The 17,500-nt window shown below is 40.0% G+C and overlaps 2 protein-coding genes and 1 long non-coding RNA gene across 3 annotated transcripts; 1 reads left to right on the plus strand and 2 right to left on the minus strand.

The window, feature by feature from the left end:
- Window positions 1–1,999: 1,999 nt before the first annotated feature.
- On the minus strand, window positions 2,000–8,801 carry LOC137978452 (uncharacterized). Its single transcript, XM_068825382.1, has 5 exons — window positions 8,380–8,801; window positions 7,839–7,915; window positions 6,421–6,540; window positions 4,598–4,786; window positions 2,000–4,034 (listed from the first exon to the last, which is right to left on the minus strand). The coding sequence occupies exons 1-5, from the start codon at window positions 8,586–8,588 to the stop codon at window positions 3,553–3,555; spliced, it is 1,077 nt and encodes a 358-aa protein (XP_068681483.1). The 5' UTR covers window positions 8,589–8,801; the 3' UTR covers window positions 2,000–3,552.
- LOC137978453 (uncharacterized) lies at window positions 8,580–10,432 on the plus strand. Its single transcript, XR_011118173.1, has 2 exons — window positions 8,580–8,698; window positions 9,375–10,432. It is a non-coding gene; the product is annotated as an uncharacterized lncRNA (long non-coding RNA).
- LOC137978451 (uncharacterized) lies at window positions 10,433–16,148 on the minus strand. The gene is made up of 5 exons (XM_068825380.1): window positions 15,740–16,148; window positions 15,199–15,275; window positions 13,776–13,895; window positions 11,953–12,141; window positions 10,433–11,389 (listed from the first exon to the last, which is right to left on the minus strand). The coding sequence occupies exons 1-5, from the start codon at window positions 15,946–15,948 to the stop codon at window positions 10,908–10,910; spliced, it is 1,077 nt and encodes a 358-aa protein (XP_068681481.1). The 5' UTR covers window positions 15,949–16,148; the 3' UTR covers window positions 10,433–10,907.
- Window positions 16,149–17,500: the final 1,352 nt, after the last annotated feature.

Below are 17,500 nucleotides of genomic sequence, written 5' to 3' on the forward strand. Positions count from 1 at the left end.
CCAAGTCCAAACATGACGGGACTTGAATATTTAATTTATTGAGTAAAAAACGAATAAAAGTATCGGGTTTAAAACAACGAGGCGAAACCGAGTGTTTTTTGACCCGATAAAGCACGACATGCGAGTTTATTGAACGGCTTCAAAAACATTGCACAAAAAGCGTGTCCCTCTGGAGTCCAGACAATAGTGCACAATATGAGTAGAATACTGTAACATTAGCATACAGGAAAAACAAGCCGGGCCTCATTATAATTCTTTGTATAAAGAATTCTAATAAGGAGTGCTGTATCGGGTTTAAAACTCAGACATGTGACATTTTATCGGTGTCTTGATAAGGTGTTAGGTTCATGGATTATTTATGAAACTTTCATGGGCATAACGTACCCAACCCTTACTATTTCGCTACGTACTAAAGCAAGTTCAAATTTTACTACTATTGTGTTTATAAATCTTTATTTCGTCTCGCAGTTGGATGGTTTCATAGTTAAGCCATTTTGTTCATACAGATTCCATGGCAAGGCCAATTCAATAACGAATTTTTGTTTTAAACAAGTTCGGGCAAGGCTCAAATATCTTAGCCTCTTAGTCACGTGTTCTTTCCCCACGAGTGTCTGGTGAAACGAGCCGGAATTTACGTAGATCAATCACAACGGACTTTCAGATTCTGGAAGTGCACTTTAGACTCTGAGAAAACTGCAAGGAGACGGGCTTCGTGTGTTCAGGATTTAAAATCACTGACTTAAATTCTTATCAAAGAAAAACTTTATATTTATAAATTTCATGCTTTAGCTTAGATGTTTGCAGCTCTTCACCGAATGAGTACGGTAGAATTCGTAAGGTTGAAACATTTTGCTTCCGTGCGATTCAAACCTATTTGTGGCGTTCGCTCGGTATTGATATCATATTTACATTTCTTTTCGCGCTATTTCAATGGAGTCGTTTCGTTTGAATAACCCCATTTCTTGTAGTCCTCCGGTTAACCAGATTTAAGGTTTGCTTTGTTTTTCAAATCGAAGAAACACTGAGTACGAACGATCGGTTCGGAACTCAAAAACATTAAATCAAATTTTGAGACGATCATCGCCAAAAGCCGCAGACTAAAATTTACCAAGCTTAAACGTAATGGATTTTTTCCAAGCTTTCTTTTCGCTACTTTCCTAGTTGTGTTCATTGCGCTTGAAGGTAATGGTTCACGTGCAGTTCAAATACACTCGAAGTACTTTAATATTTCAGTTCGTATTTATATATTTCCACGGCGCTTTCAATTTTACTAGTAGATGAAACGACACATTTTGACTCGCGAGAGTGCAAATGCATAACCCACCCAGGAAACAAAATTAATGTTTCTGAGGAATATTTTGAAAAGGCTTCGTCCCTTTAATTTCATGATTCATGCAAAGAAGAAGTTCACGCATTGACGCTCCCAGGGAAGATCTACACAGCGCAGATTGGTTCCTAAGTTACCCGAACGTGATTTCCAGATGACAGTTTCTTAACAAAGGGAAAGGAATGTGTGGCTTGTTTCAGCAGACGCTCGTTATATTAGGGAGGAACGCTAACCTTGAAGAATCCCTAGAAATATCTGTGTCCGATGACTACAGTTGTAATCGTGGAAACCCCAACAAAGCCGGGAAATCCCTTTAAAAAGGCCGAATTGTTTCACAAAGCGCATAGTTACTAAACAACCCTTGATTGAAACCAACCAATTAATTTAAATTGGAAGTTAGTTACTTTTATGTTGGGTTGTATGTCAATACTGATAACCAAAGAACTTTGCGTTGGTTGTATTTATCAAAATAACGAAATCCGATTATCTCATTCTATTTTTTCAATGCCAACAAATTAATCGGCACCGTTTATTCCTTGTCTTATGCTGTAAAATTTGACTTTTAAGAGTCACCAATTCTAGAAAAGTCACTGATAAGCAAACATAACAAACGTTGGCTTGTTTATACTGCAACTACTTTCATGTGATTGTAATCTCATCCCCACTGAGGAATTGTAAATTTAGTTTTATTTCATGTCGGGCGAGTTGGTGGCGTCTTTAGTTACTGCTCTTATCGTCTAGTACATGGATTTCTTCGGGAGCAGCTTCTTAGAACCAGAGAAGGCTTCCCAATCCAAATATTGTGCGAAAAAAATGCTGCTAAATACTCAACTCCGAAGCCGACGCAAATAATGAGATCGACTTCGTTTTTTCATTGACGAGCATGTTTTCTTAGGTAAGATAAGGTACAAAGGTAAGATATGGTGCAAAAACACTTTTGTGAATTATGGAATTTCGCAGAAGCAAATAATCAATTCGGTTGAGCAATGCTTCATTGGCGGGCGTGTTTTACCTGCTAGCAGATGTCTATTTTCTTTTTGCGTTCGCCAGGCTGAAGAGTACAGGTCTCACAGCATTGAGCATGCGCGGCGGTTACTTGCTACTTCACGTTGCGTGGGTTCACTTAACAAAAATGACTTGTAAACGAATGCGCGGGAGGCAGAAGTCACTGTACTCGTCAGCCTAACGAACACAAGTGAGCCCACACAACACGAACACAATTAAAAGAAAAAAGAGCTCTGCTGCGCATGGAAGGGAGTGCTTTGTTAGGTAAGATAACTTAAATCCGGTCAACGTTACTAATTATCCAATGCCGGCTCATCTCAAAGTACTCAGTGGATGAGTTATCTTATCTGTATATTGAAATGTTTACAGAACTTCAAAGGTTATAGTGTAAAGCATCTGGAGAAATGGATGTCGGTTAATTCGTTCCGTGTAAGACGGTCAATTAAGTATGTATTGTATTGTATTGCATTTTATTATATAGATACTGATGAAATACCAGGATTTCTCCTTTTACTAAAAAATCATATCTTCACCGCCCGCAGTGAATGTATCATTTTTATCTTTCACATGTGAGGATATAGCTGTCGTCATGGTAACGAACACGATTAGCCAATAAAACGCGAGCTTCCTCCTCAATGTACAAAACTTTTGTGCCTTAATATAATTTTTCTCTACTACATTAACATTTTTATTGCAAATTTTACATTATCAGGATTTGTTTTTCATAACTTTCATATCTTGTTTCATGTTACACAACTTGCGTGTTTTAGTGGTTGGTGAACACTTTTTCATCATTTCGAAAATGAATAAAACAAGTTGTTTTAAATCTAGACATTTCATCAATATCTATATAATAAACAGAACATTACATGGCCGCTTGGGGATACGAAGTTTATCTTCTCGTGCTGAAAGTATCTCTCACGAGCGAGCAAAGCGTGAGAGATACTTTCAGCACTCGAAGATAAAATTCGTATCCCCGCGTGGCCATGTAATATCCTCTATGTATTGTATTGTAAGTCCTGTTCAAGCCTTTTTTAATGCGCCGGACTTGAATTTAATCTCTTTACTTGGTGCAGACGGCGCATGTCAACTCTCGACCGCTGACATATGGAAGAAGCCTTACTCTACATTTGCTCTCTGGCTTGCTAGCGAATGGTATTTCATTTAGTTTCTGTTTAGTTCTAATGCAAATCAACTACTGTTCAAGCTTTCTTTCTTCTTTACTTGGTGCAGACGGCGCATGTCAACTCTCGACCGCTGACATATGGAAGACAGGGAAGTGAACCACAAACGCCTTCCACAGGATACAGCAAGGCACCATCCTTGTTAGCATTGCTACCCGGAACGAATTCTGGATCACCATCAACACAGATGAAATCAGTTGAATGTCTGTGACCACGATGTGCAGTCATCATATACCCATGATACTCCTCAGTCCATCCAGATGGACAGTCATTCCTTGCGGGCATCATCAGCATTGAACCACGTGTCGTCACAAAGCAGACAACACAGGGTGCTTCATGATCATGGAGACTTCTGTCAAAAGGGTCTCCGTTGTATGAACTGACTTCATACTCAGTGCCGTAAATGTATCCTGCAGACTGGTGACCATCTTTGTACTTGTCGTACTTTGGAGTGTGAGGAAGACAAAGGTACTTGGCTCCACCACCGTAGTTGTTGTAGTGTTCACCCCCCATTATTCCTGCAACGTGAGAAGAGGATGTAAAACGCGTCGATCTTCCTCAGCCATGAAAAGCAGGTACTCTTAATTAAATTACACTTCTAAAAAATTGAAATGTTGAGGTTTTTGGCCGTATTATTTGCCATGCTTTGTTCTCGGGGGTAGAAGCACTCTGCCTTCCATTTTTTCCGATTTATTTATTATTCATTATTGAAATTTTGTTAGATATTCTTTTTCTCCGAATTCATTATTCCTTAACGGAACCCCTCAGAGTATAATTCTCTATTCCGAATGTTCGAAAGATACATATTCTTTATTCATTATCCATTATTCCGCATTATTCCAACCCTGATTTGTTTCCGAGCAGTCTTTGGTTTCTTTTGAGTAATCGTTGTCTATTTTTGCTTTGTTTTATCAGTCGTGCAATAGTCTACTTGACTTTCATAAATCTTTTAATATTCCTTTATAAATTTTTCTATCGCAACCACCCCAAACATGAAATCAATTAGGTCAGTCACGGTATTTTTACAACCGATGGAAAATATCAGCAAGCGTTGGATTACGTTGTTCAGAGAACTTTATACCTTCATAGACAATCTGAGCACCTCTGGGACATGTGGTCCTTCCCCAGCGCACATATTTAACCCCTGACTTTGCAGTCCCGTTTTCTCCTTTTTCTCCTCTGGCGCCTTGAGGTCCCCGGGCTCCTTGATCTCCTTTAGGACCAGGAGGGCCTGGTGACGGCGTGTTTGAGCCAGGCGTTCCTGGTTCCCCTGTGAAGAAAGAGGTACACTCGCCTATCTTATCTTCTTTTATTTCAACGCTGCGCGAGGAAGAGGTGCAAGGCTGCGCGCGCGGTTTGATAGTTGTGTTTTTCACTTCAATTTGCACTTCAGAATGAAGGGGTAGTTTCTAAAGAAACTGTGGTGCTGCGTCGGTGGGGAAGTAGTATACAAAAATCTGGTTTTATCAACGGAGTTGATAATGTAAATTGGCCACCGTACAGAGATTCTAAAAGCTGACGTTTCGAGCGTTAGCCCTTCGTCAGAGCGAATCGATGGATTATGGGTTACGTGTAGTTTTTATAGTAGAGTAGGAGCTACGCTATTGGTGGTAACATGGCAACGTAAAAAATAGGAATATATTAGTTAAATGAAAAGCGTCCGTTAATACCGTGAGGATTAAGGGTGCCGATTTGGAAGATGAATTTTTGTTCCAGATTCTTGCGGCTTTCCGTCGTACCTAGATGTAGGGAAAGGCCGCAGATAGCCATGTGTTTTTTGGAGTGGTTAGGCAGATTAAAATGACGAGCGACTGGCTTAGATGCATCCTTGTCATTCTTCTCAACATCGCGAAGGTGTTCGCGGAATCGGTCACCTAGTCGTCTACCTGTCTCACCAATGTATAATTTATTGCATAACGTACAGGTTACGCAATAAATGACATTTGCGGAGGTACATGTGAAACGATCGGTGATCTTAACAGATCGCTTAGGTCCCGATATCTTGCTAGTGTTAACAATGAAAAGACAAGTTTTGCATCGTGAGCGCGCGCATTTGAAAGTGCCGGGTTGCTCGTTAGTTTTGAGCGCGCTTCTAACTAAAAAGTTGCCTAAGTTTTTGTCGCGTTTGAATGAAATAAGTGGAGGTTGCGAAAAGATTCTACCAGTCTCGGGATCATTTTGGAGTAATTTAAAATTACTAAGAATGATGCTTTTGACTGCGTGATTATGAGGATGGAAAGTGAGGGTGAATGGAATTCTGTCATTCTTATCTTTTTGTGACGTTTGTAGTGATGACTATCGATCAAATTTTTGGGCGCGATGATGGCCCGCTTTGACCACAGAGACAGGATAGCCACGTTTTTCGAAGAACTGGCACATCTCCTCTGATTTGCTGGAAAAATCGGAGTCATCACTACATAGACGTCGAAGTCTAAGAAATTGAGAATAAGGAATGGAGTTCTTGATATGTGATGGATGTGACGATGAATACAACAAATAACTGTGTGAATCAGTAGGTTTGTAGTGCACACTAGTACATAGCACGTTGCCTCTAATAGAAACTTTGATATCTAGGAAAGCCAAAGAAGTTTTCGAAATTTCCCAGGTATATTTAAGAGCCGGATGAAAAGAGTTGACGGAGGTTAAAAATTGATCGAGTTCTTCTCTGCTGGATAAAATAGCGCCGATGCAGTCGTCGATGTAGCGGCCATAGAGTTCAGGTTTGGGGCCGTTGTACTGATTAAAAAATTGGTGTTCAACATATCCTTCAAAAAGATTGGCATAGCTAGGTCCCATTCTTGTGCCCATCGCTACACCATTAATTTGTTTCAACTTCGACAAAAGAATTATAAATTGACCGCCATTTATGAATAAGGTCTATTACAACATTTACTTTTGCTTTACCTTTTGCGCCAGTTTTGCCATCCGAACCAGGGCTACCAGCCAATCCTGGTGGCCCTGGTGGCCCAGGGGGTCCAGGAGGTCCCATCTTTCCGTTTCCACTGTTTTGGCCAGCAGGCTGTCCTTTATGATTGAAAAAATTGCACAAAACTTCATTGTTTTTAATGCCTGGTTTTCACTAGCGACGCGAGCAACACAAGTGCAAGCATAAACGCAAACAACACAGATTCGTTTCAAGTGAAAACGTATCATAACCCAATCACTGTGAAGCACAGAACGCAGAGACAATGATTCGCAAGTTACAAGTTGTCTTTCACAACGCGGCACCGCGAGGGGAATCTGGAACGGGCCTTTTTCATTGGACGAACAATCGCAGCTTCCGCTGTGATTGCGTTACGTCCCGTTTTCACACAACGCAAGCGAACTCAAGCATAAGCACAAGGAAAATGTATTTACATTCGGCGGAGCTGAACTGTAAGTGATAGCGACAAACAATGTAAATATTTTCCTGTTGGCATGAAATGCACGGGTGCCGCTGTGGCATTGAATTAGTCTATTGTTATTTAGATATATAAGGTTTGTCAGGATGTAATGTATTCATCTCAGCTCTCGAACTTTCAAATTTTATTTTAGATCACTTTGTATGTCTAAAAAATCTTATATTACCTCTAGGCCCCAGAGGTTAGTGCGCCTGCATTTGGTTGGGGAATACGTTCCTATTTTCCCACTGGGTTTTACGTATCAGGCGGTTGCATATGCTTTAGCCTGAGTGGTTCTTACTTTATGTTTACCTTGTAACTAGTATCTTATCTGAGCTTTGTAACGATACTCGGACGGCATTAAACACTTAGGCTCACAGTTCGAGCTGCACATCCATTCTTGTGTACGAGTCATGAATATAAAGAGGAAAATGTTGATCCTTGTGATTGTTCTCATACTTGCGTCAGGCACATTTTCATGGCGGAATAAGCACTATTGTGCTTCCGTTTATGCTTAAAATTTTGCTTGCGTCGACAGTGGAAACCAGGCTTAAGAGAATATCAATGGACATATTCCAAATTACTTGCAGTGTCAGATATCATTTAATCATTATTTTGCTTTTCAAACGGTTTTCGTTTAACAAAAAGCTAAAAGGTATTGTTTTCCCCCAGCATTTTCTTTTGCTTAAGTTCTGACATTAATTTTGTAAATCATGTAAAATTTATAGTACTCAGTGGTTTTGTTAATACACTGAATCAAATAACTCAGTTTATCTTAGCATAAATTTTGTTGAGCTGATCTATTGGCATTGAAAATCTTACATCAGTAGGCACATGAGTGTTGCTAAGCCGTATTACAGCCGCAAAAGAAAAAAGAATAACCATATTTTGTTAAGAAAAAATTTTACTTTTGACTTTTCGTATCTCTAGACTGATACCAACCCATAATGTAGGCCGTAACTGAAGAGTAAGAATCTTCATGTTCAGTTGATGATTTTCGCCCCATCAGTGCATCAAGTCTACAGAGAAAAAAAGGACAGTAATTGAATAATTGAAAATCTGACGGTTTTCATCCGCTAATGGAACTAAATTCAACTCGTCGTGTTTGATACTAAAGAGAGGTATTAAAACAATGCGAAATACCTATGTACGCCGATGTTGATCAAACAACAATGGAAATGTGATTTAACACGGGTTAAAGCTTATACGGAGCTCATAACACACAAGGGCGGGAAATATTTTCAAAAGAATTTTCGTGTCAAAGAGAGTCGACCGTAGTATCATTTTGCTAGGACTTTACTTCTCGAAAATACGGGATTGTAGACCATGGGCAAGTTACAAGTGGGTGTAGGTTATAACGTTTTTATAGAAACTAGCTATGAAGCTCTGGGTAAATTAATATAAGATACATTCTCGACCGGTGAGACGACACAATCTATTTTGCATTGGTAGGGAAACGACCTAAAGATTGTCAATGACATACCTCTCTTCAAGGATTTTCACTCGTTTTTCAATATCTTGTGGTTCTTGGGGGCTTTTCTTCTTAATTCCACTGTATTTGGGTAACAGAATCGACACAGGCTCAGGCTGATCATCCATGGCAGAGATGAGAACCAAACTGGTAAAGCACATCATTAACACAACCAGGAAACGCAAGCCACCACAAGGTTTTCTCATTCTCGAGTCTTTCATAGCTGACGAAATGGTCTTTGAGTTACTGCCTTTCGAACGAGTGGAGCATCAACTTGGGGCAATAGAAGAGACATGCACAAAGATATAAAATCAACTTTTTCCGGTTTACAGTAAGTAGATGCCCTGGAATAAAGGGATGATCATAAATCATATTACATCAACATGTGTTTAATTGACCGTTCACTCAAGGTCGTTTTAAAGCCAATGGAAAAACTGATAGTAATTAACAGAAGAAATTTGTTGGATTTCGCTCATGTTGGAGGCACAGCGGTTGGCGCGCTATTTACACAGCGCTTGAGGGCTGCACTTCAGCTTGTGGTCAAAGCGGTACTTGAACGCGGAAATTCCGCATTGCAGCGCACTGCCTCTCCCTATTAGTTATCAAAAATGTAATTACAATTCTTTGAAAGTGTCGGCCTAGTATCATTTTTCTCGGACCTTACTTCTCAAAAATGTGGTATTGGATCAACAAATTTGTTAAAAGATACCTTAAAGTTTGTGGAAAACCTGCAAAATAGCTATAGCTAAGCGTTTCTCCCACGTTAAATAAAGATTATGTATGTATGTATGTATGTATGTATGTATGTATGTATGTATGTATGTATGTATGTATGTATGTATGTATGTATGTATGTATGTATGTATGTATGTTCTCGACCGGAGAGACGAAACACTCTATTTTTTGTTTTGGCATGGTAGGGTAATGAGCTAAGAAATGTCAACGACAGACCTCTCTCTTCAAGGATTTTAACTCGTTTTTCAATGTGATGGTCTTGTGTTTTTTAGGTAGTGATCTTCTTATTTCCTCTGCTTTCGCGCAACAACATCGACTCAGGATTTTGTCCAGTTGCATGGCCATCGTCATTTTCGTAGGAGCTGATCATGCATGACAGAGATGTGAACCAAACTGGAAAAGGACATCATTAACACTGCAAAAAAGCGTAAGCCACCACAAGGGGTTTTCACACTCGAGTACTTCATAGCTAGCTGACGAAATGTTCCTTGAATTATTGCCTTTCGTACGAGTGGAGCATCAACTTGGAGGAACGAAAAAAAATTTCTCAGGGAAACTACAAGAAAGCGGAAAAGCGGAAAAACGTGCTATAATACATCAACATGTGGTTAATTGATCGTTCCCAAACGGAAAAAATAGATAGTAGTTGACAAAAGAAATCTCTAGGAGTCCGCTCGTGTTGGAGACAGACCGGTCGGCTTTTTACAACCACAAAAGAGAAGGACGAGAAGTTAACGAAGGGACTTTTTCAACTTCAGCTTGTGGTCAGAGAACAACTGTTGAACGCAAGAATCCCTTCCTCTCCTTTATTAGTTATTAAAAATTCAATTTCAATTCCTGTAAACAATCTCCTTGCGAATGGAATAAAAGTATATTCCAATGAAAACATTTCTCAAGCTTTTGAAAGCTCTCTCCTTGAAACCGTTTCATTAAACTTTTTCGCTGCTGTGCCGTTTTTGTGTAGTTCCTGGTGTCAAATCTTTTTACTCTTAGGGCGCTTTCCATTTGACGGAACTGACCGGCCAGACCGGGCATTTGGAAGGACTAACTCTACAACGCATCCGAATTAACACACTTCGAGGATGATATATACTCCTCCAGAAGAATACAAGGGATTATCATGCAAGTGTTCCTTCAAATTGTTGCATTTTCTTTGCAAACTGTCTGGCCGGCCAGTTCTGACAAAAGGAAAGCGCCCTTAGACTGGTGTTCAAACTACGGCTTTGTATTCAACAACGTTTCTTTATTTGATCTAAAAAATTCTAAGTTGCAGACTTTTTGCCGCAATTAGCGAGGGCTATTCGAGGCGGGAAAAAGAGAAAAAAGAAAATTTAAAAGTCCCATAAATTATATTCAAAGAACAAACCTAGAAGCAATCTAGTTTGTCGTGTGGTTTATAGAGAGTGAGACTGGGAGGCAGACTGTACTCAATATTTACTGGGAGTAACATACAATGTTATGATTTTGAGAACATTCACTGCGCGCGGTGAAGATATGATTTTTTAGTAAAAGGAGAAATCCTGGTATTTCATCAGTATCTATATAATAAATAGAGGATATTACATGGCCGCGCGGGGATACGAATTTTATCTTCTCGTGCTGAAAGTATCAAGCCTTTTTTAATGCGCCGGACTTGAATTTAATCTCTTTACTTGGTGCAGACGGCGCATGTCAACTCTCGACCGCTGACATATGGAAGAAGCCTTACTCTACATTTGCTCTCTGGCTTGCTAGCGAATGGTATTTCATTTAGTTTCTGTTTAGTTCTAATGCAAATCAACTACTGTTCAAGCTTTCTTTCTTCTTTACTTGGTGCAGACGGCGCATGTCAACTCTCGACCGCTGACATATGGAAGACAGGGAAGTGAACCACAAACACCTTCCACAGGATACAGCAAGGCACCATCCTTGTTAGCATTGCTACCCGGAACGAATTCTGGATCACCATCAACACAGATGAAATCAGTTGAATGTCTGTGACCACGATGTGCAGTCATCATATACCCATGATACTCCTCAGTCCATCCAGATGGACAGTCATTCCTTGCGGGCATCATCAGCATTGAACCACGTGTCGTCACAAAGCAGACAACACAGGGTGCTTCATGATCATGGAGACTTCTGTCAAAAGGGTCTCCGTTGTATGAACTGACTTCATACTCAGTGCCGTAAATGTATCCTGCACTTTGGCTACCATCTTTGTACTTGTCGTACTTTGGAGTGTGAGGAAGACAAAGGTACTTGGCTCCACCACCGTAGTTGTTGTAGTGTTCACCCCCCATTATTCCTGCAACGTGAGAAGAGGATGTAAAACGCGTCGATCTTCCTCAGCCATGAAAAGCAGGTACTCTTAATTAAATTACACTTCTAAAAAATTGAAATGTAGAGGTTTTTGGCCGTATTATTTGCCATGCTTTGTTCTCGGGGGTAGAAGCACTATTCCTTCCATTTTTTCCGATTTATTTATTATTCATTATTGAAATTTTGTTAGATATTCTTTTTTTCCGAATTCGTTATTCCTTAACGGAACCCCTCAGAGTATAATTCTCTATTCCGAATGTTCGAAAGATACATATTCTTTATTCATTATCCATTATTCCGCATTATTCCAACCCTGATTTGTTTCCGAGCAGTCTTTGGTTTCTTTTGAGTAATCGTTGTCTATTTTTGCTTTGTTTTATCAGTCGTGCAATAGTCTACTTGACTTTCATAAATCTTTTAATATTCCTTTATAAATTTTTCTATCGCAACCACCCGAAACATGAAATAAATTAGGTCAGTCACGGTATTTTTACAACCGATGGAAAATATCAGCAAGCGTTGGATTACGTTGTTCAGAGAACTTTATACCTTCATAGACAATCTGAGCACCTCTGGGACATGTGGTCCTTCCCCAGCGCACATATTTAACCCCTGACTTTGCAGTCCCGTTTTCTCCTTTTTCTCCTCTGGCGCCTTGAGGTCCCCGGGCTCCTTGATCTCCTTTAGGACCAGGAGGGCCTGGTGACGGCGTGTTTGAGCCAGGCGTTCCTGGTTCCCCTGTGAAGAAAGAGGTACACTCGCCTATTTTATCTTCTTTTATTTCAACGCTGCGCGAGGAAGAAGTGCAAGGCTGCGCGCGCGGTTTGATAGTTGTGTTTTTCACTTCAATTTGCACTTCAGAATGAAGGGGTAGTTTCTAAAGAAACTGTGGTGCTGCGTCGGTGGGGAAGTAGTATACAAAAATTTGGTTTTATCAACGGAGTTGATAATGTAAATTGGCCACCGTACAGAGATTCTAAAAGCTGACGTTTCGAGCGTTAGCCCTTCGTCAGAGCGAATCGAGGGATTATGGGTTACGTGTAGTTTTTATAGTAGAGTAGGAGCTACGCTATTGGTGGTAACATGGCAACGTAAAAAATAGGAATATATTAGTTAAATGAAAAGCGTCCGTTAATACCGTGAGGATTAAGGGTGCCGATTTGGAAGATGAATTTTTGTTCCAGATTCTTGCGGCTTTCCGTCGTACCTAGATGTAGGGAAAGGCCGCAGATAGCCATGTGTTTTTTGGAGTGGTTAGGCAGATTAAAATGACGAGCGACTGGCTTAGATGCATCCTTGTCATTCTTCTCAACATCGCGAAGGTGTTCGCGGAATCGGTCACCTAGTCGTCTACCTGTCTCACCAATGTATAATTTATTGCATAACGTACAGGTTATGCAATAAATGACATTTGCGGAGGTACATGTGAAACGATCGGTGATCTTAACAGATCGCTTAGGTCCCGATATCTTGCTAGTGTTAACAATGAAAAGACAAGTTTTGCATCGTGAGCGCGCGCATTTGAAAGTGTCGGGTTGCTCGTTAGTTTTGAGCGCGCTTCTAACTAAAAAGTTGCCTAAGTTTTTGTCGCGTTTGAATGAAATAAGTGGAGGTTGCGAAAAGATTCTACCAGTCTCGGGATCATTTTGGAGTAATTTAAAATTACTAAGAATGATGCTTTTGACTGCGTGATTATGAGGATGGAAAGTGAGGGTGAATGGAATTCTGTCATTCTTATCTTTTTGTGACGTTTGTAGTGATGACTATCGATCAAATTTTTGGGCGCGATGATGGCCCGCTTTGACCACAGAGACAGGATAGCCACGTTTTTCGAAGAACTGGCACATCTCCTCTGATTTGCTGGAAAAATCGGAGTCATCACTACATAGACGTCGAAGTCTAAGAAATTGAGAATAAGGAATGGAGTTCTTGATATGTGATGGATGTGACGATGAATACAACAAATAACTGTGTGAATCAGTAGGTTTGTAGTGCACACTAGTACATAGCACGTTGCCTCTAATAGAAACTTTGATATCTAGGAAAGCCAAAGAAGTTTTCGAAATTTCCCAGGTATATTTAAGAGCCGGATGAAAAGAGTTGACGGAGGTTAAAAATTGATCGAGTTCTTCTCTGCTGGATAAAATAGCGCCGATGCAGTCGTCGATGTAGCGGCCATAGAGTTCAGGTTTGGGGCCGTTGTACTGATTAAAAAATTGGTGTTCAACATATCCTTCAAAAAGATTGGCATAGCTAGGTCCCATTCTTGTGCCCATCGCTACACCATTAATTTGTTTCAACTTCGACAAAAGAATTATAAATTGACCGCCATTTATGAATAAGGTCTATTACAACATTTACTTTTGCTTTACCTTTTGCGCCAGTTTTGCCATCCGAACCAGGGCTACCAGCCAATCCTGGTGGCCCTGGTGGCCCAGGGGGTCCAGGAGGTCCCATCTTTCCGTTTCCACTGTTTTGGCCAGCAGGCTGTCCTTTATGATTGAAAAAATTGCACAAACCTTCATTGTTTTTAATGCCTGGTTTTCACTAGCGACGCGAGCAACACAAGTGCAAGCATAAACGCAAACAACACAGATTCGTTTCAAGTGAAAACGTATCATAACCCAATCACTGTGAAGCACAGAACGCAGAGACAATGATTCGCAAGTTACAAGTTGTCTTTCACAACGCGGCACCGCGAGGGGAATCTGGAACGGGCCTTTTTCATTGGACGAACAATCGCAGCTTCCGCTGTGATTGCGTTACGTCCCGTTTTCACACAACGCAAGCGAACTCAAGCATAAGCACAAGGAAAATGTATTTACATTCGGCGGAGCTGAACTGTAAGTGATAGCGACAAACAATGTAAACATTTTCCTGTTGGCATGAAATGCACGGGTGCCGCTGTGGCATTGAATTAGTCTATTGTTATTTAGATATATAAGGTTTGTCAGGATGTAATGTATTCATCTCAGCTCTCGAACTTTCAAATTTTATTTTAGATCACTTTGTATGTCTAAAAAATCTTATATTACCTCTAGGCCCCAGAGGTTAGTGCGCCTGCATTTGGTTGGGGAATACGTTCCTATTTTCCCACTGGGTTTTACGTATCAGGCGGTTGCATATGCTTTAGCCTGAGTGGTTCTTACTTTATGTTTACCTTGTAACTAGTATCTTATCTGAGCTTTGTAACGATACTCGGACGGCATTAAACACTACACTTAGGCTCACAGTTCGAGCTGCACATCCATCCTTGTGTACGAGTCATGAATATAAAGAGGAAAATGTTGATCCTTGTGATTGTTCTCATACTTGCTTCAGGCACATTTTCATGGCGGAATAAGCACTATTGTGCTTCCGTTTATGCTTAAAATTTTGCTTGCGTCGACAGTGGAAACCAGGCTTAAGAGAATATCAATGGACATATTCCAAATTACTTGCAGTGTCAGATATCATTTAATCATTATTTTGCTTTTCAAACGGTTTTCGTTTAACAAAAAGCTAAAAGGTATTGTTTTCCCCCAGCATTTTCTTTTGCTTAAGTTCTGACATTAATTTTGTAAATCATGTAAAATTTATAGTACTCAGTGGTTTTGTTAATACACTGAATCAAATAACTCAGTTTATCTTAGCATAAATTTTGTTGAGCTGATCTATTGGCATTGAAAATCTTACATCAGTAGGCACATGAGTGTTGCTAAGCCGTATTACAGCCGCAAAAGAAAAAAGAATAACCATATTTTGTTAAGAAAAAATTTTACTTTTGACTTTTCGTATCTCTAGACTGATACCAACCCATAATGTAGGCCGTAACTGAAGAGTAAGAATCTTCATGTTCAGTTGATGATTTTCGCCCCATCAGTGCATCAAGTCTACAGAGAAAAAAAGGACAGTAATTATATAATTGAAAATCTGACGGTTTTCATCCGCTAATGGAACTAAATTCAACTCGTCGTGTTTGATACTAAAGAGAGGTATTAAAACAACGCGAAATACCTATGTACGCCGATGTTGATTAAACAACAATGGAAATGTGATTTAACACGGGTTAAAGCTTATACGGAGCTCATAACACACAAGGGCGGGAAATATTTTCAAAAGAATTTTCGTGTCAAAGAGAGTCGACCGTAGTATCATTTTGCTAGGACTTTACTTCTCGAAAATACGGGATTGTAGACCATGGGCAAGTTACAAGTGGGTGTAGGTTATAACGTTTTTATAGAAACTAGCTATGAAGCTCTGGGTAAATTAATATAAGATACATTCTCGACCGGTGAGACGACACAATCTATTTTGCATTGGTAGGGAAACGACCTAAAGATTGTCAATGACATACCTCTCTTCAAGGATTTTCACTCGTTTTTCAATATCTTGTGGTTCTTGGGGGCTTTTCTTCTTAATTCCACTGTGTTTGGGTAACAGAATCGACACAGGCTCAGGCTGATCATCCATGGCAGAGATGAGAACCAAACTGGTAAAGCACATCATTAACACAACCAGGAAACGCAAGCCACCACAAGGTTTTCTCATTCTCGAGTCTTTCATAGCTGACGAAATGGTCTTTGAGTTACTGCCTTTCGAACGAGTGGAGCATCAACTTGGGGCAATAGAAGAGACATGCACAAAGATATAAAATCAACTTTTTCCGGTTTACAGTAAGTAGATGCCCTGGAATAAAGGGATGATCATAAATCATATTACATCAACATGTGTTTAATTGACCGTTCACTCAAGGGCGTTTTAAAGCCAATGGAAAAACTGATAGTAATTAACAGAAGAAATTTGTTGGATTTCGCTCATGTTGGAGGCACAGCGGTTGGCGCGCTATTTACACAGCGCTTGAGGGCTGCACTTCAGCTTGTGGTCAAAGCGGTACTTGAACGCGGAAATTCCGCATTGCAGCGCACTGCCTCTCCCTATTATATTAGTTATCAAAAATGTAATTACAATTCTTTGAAAGTGTCGGCCTAGTATCATTTTCCTCGGTCCTTACTTCTCAAAAATGTGGTATTGGATCAACAAATTTGTTAAAAGATACCTTTGTGGAAAACCTGCAAAATAGCTATAGCTAAGCGTTTCTCCCACGTTAAATAAAGATTATGTATTATGTATGTATGTATGTATGTTCTCGACCGGAGAGACGAAACACTCTATTTTGTTTTGGCATGGTAGGGTAATGAGCTAAGAAATGTCAACGACAGACCTCTCTCTTCAAGGATTTTAACTAGTTTTTTAATGTGATGGTCTTGTGTTTTTTAGGTAGTGATCTTCTTAATTCCTCTGCTTTCGCGCAACAACATCGACTCAGGCTTTTGTCCAGTTGCATGGCCATCGTCATTTTTTTAGGAGCTGATCATGCATGACAGAGATGTGAACCAAACTGGAAAAGGACATCATCAACACTGCAAAAAAGCGTAAGCCACCACAAGGGGTTTTCACACTCGAGTACTTCATAGCTGACGAAATGTTCCTTGAATTATTGCCTTTCGTACGAGTGGAGCATCAACTTGGAGGAACGAAAAAAATTTCTCAGGGAAACTACAAGAAAGCGGAAAAGCGGAAAAGACATGCGGAAAAAACGTGCTATAATACATCAACATGTGGTTAATATTACGTAAAAGTCGTTCCCAAACGGGAAAAATAGATAGTAATTGACAAAAGAAATCTCTAGGAGTCCGCTCGTGTTGGAGACAGACCGGTCGGCTTTTTACAACCACAAAAGAGAAGGACGAGAAGTTAACGAGGGAACTTTTTCAACTTCAGCTTGTGGTCAGAGAACAACTGTTGAACGCGAGAATCCCTTCCTCTCCCTTATTAGTTATTAAAAATTCAATTTCAATTCCTGTAAACAATCTCCTTGCGAATGGAATAAAAGTATATTCCAATGAAAACATTTCTCAAGCTTTTGAAAGCTCTCTCCTTGAAACCGTTTCATTTAACTTTTTCGCTGCTGTGCCGTTTTTGTGTAGTTCCTGGTGTCAAATCTTTTTACTCTTAGGGCGCTTTCCATTTGACCGGGCATTTGGAAGGACTAACTCTACAACGCATCCGAATTAACACACTTCGAGGATGATATATACTCCTCCAGAAGAATACA

Source organism: Montipora foliosa, chromosome 12, assembly GCF_036669935.1.
Source record: "Montipora foliosa isolate CH-2021 chromosome 12, ASM3666993v2, whole genome shotgun sequence".
Lineage (NCBI taxonomy): Eukaryota > Metazoa > Cnidaria > Anthozoa > Scleractinia > Acroporidae > Montipora > Montipora foliosa.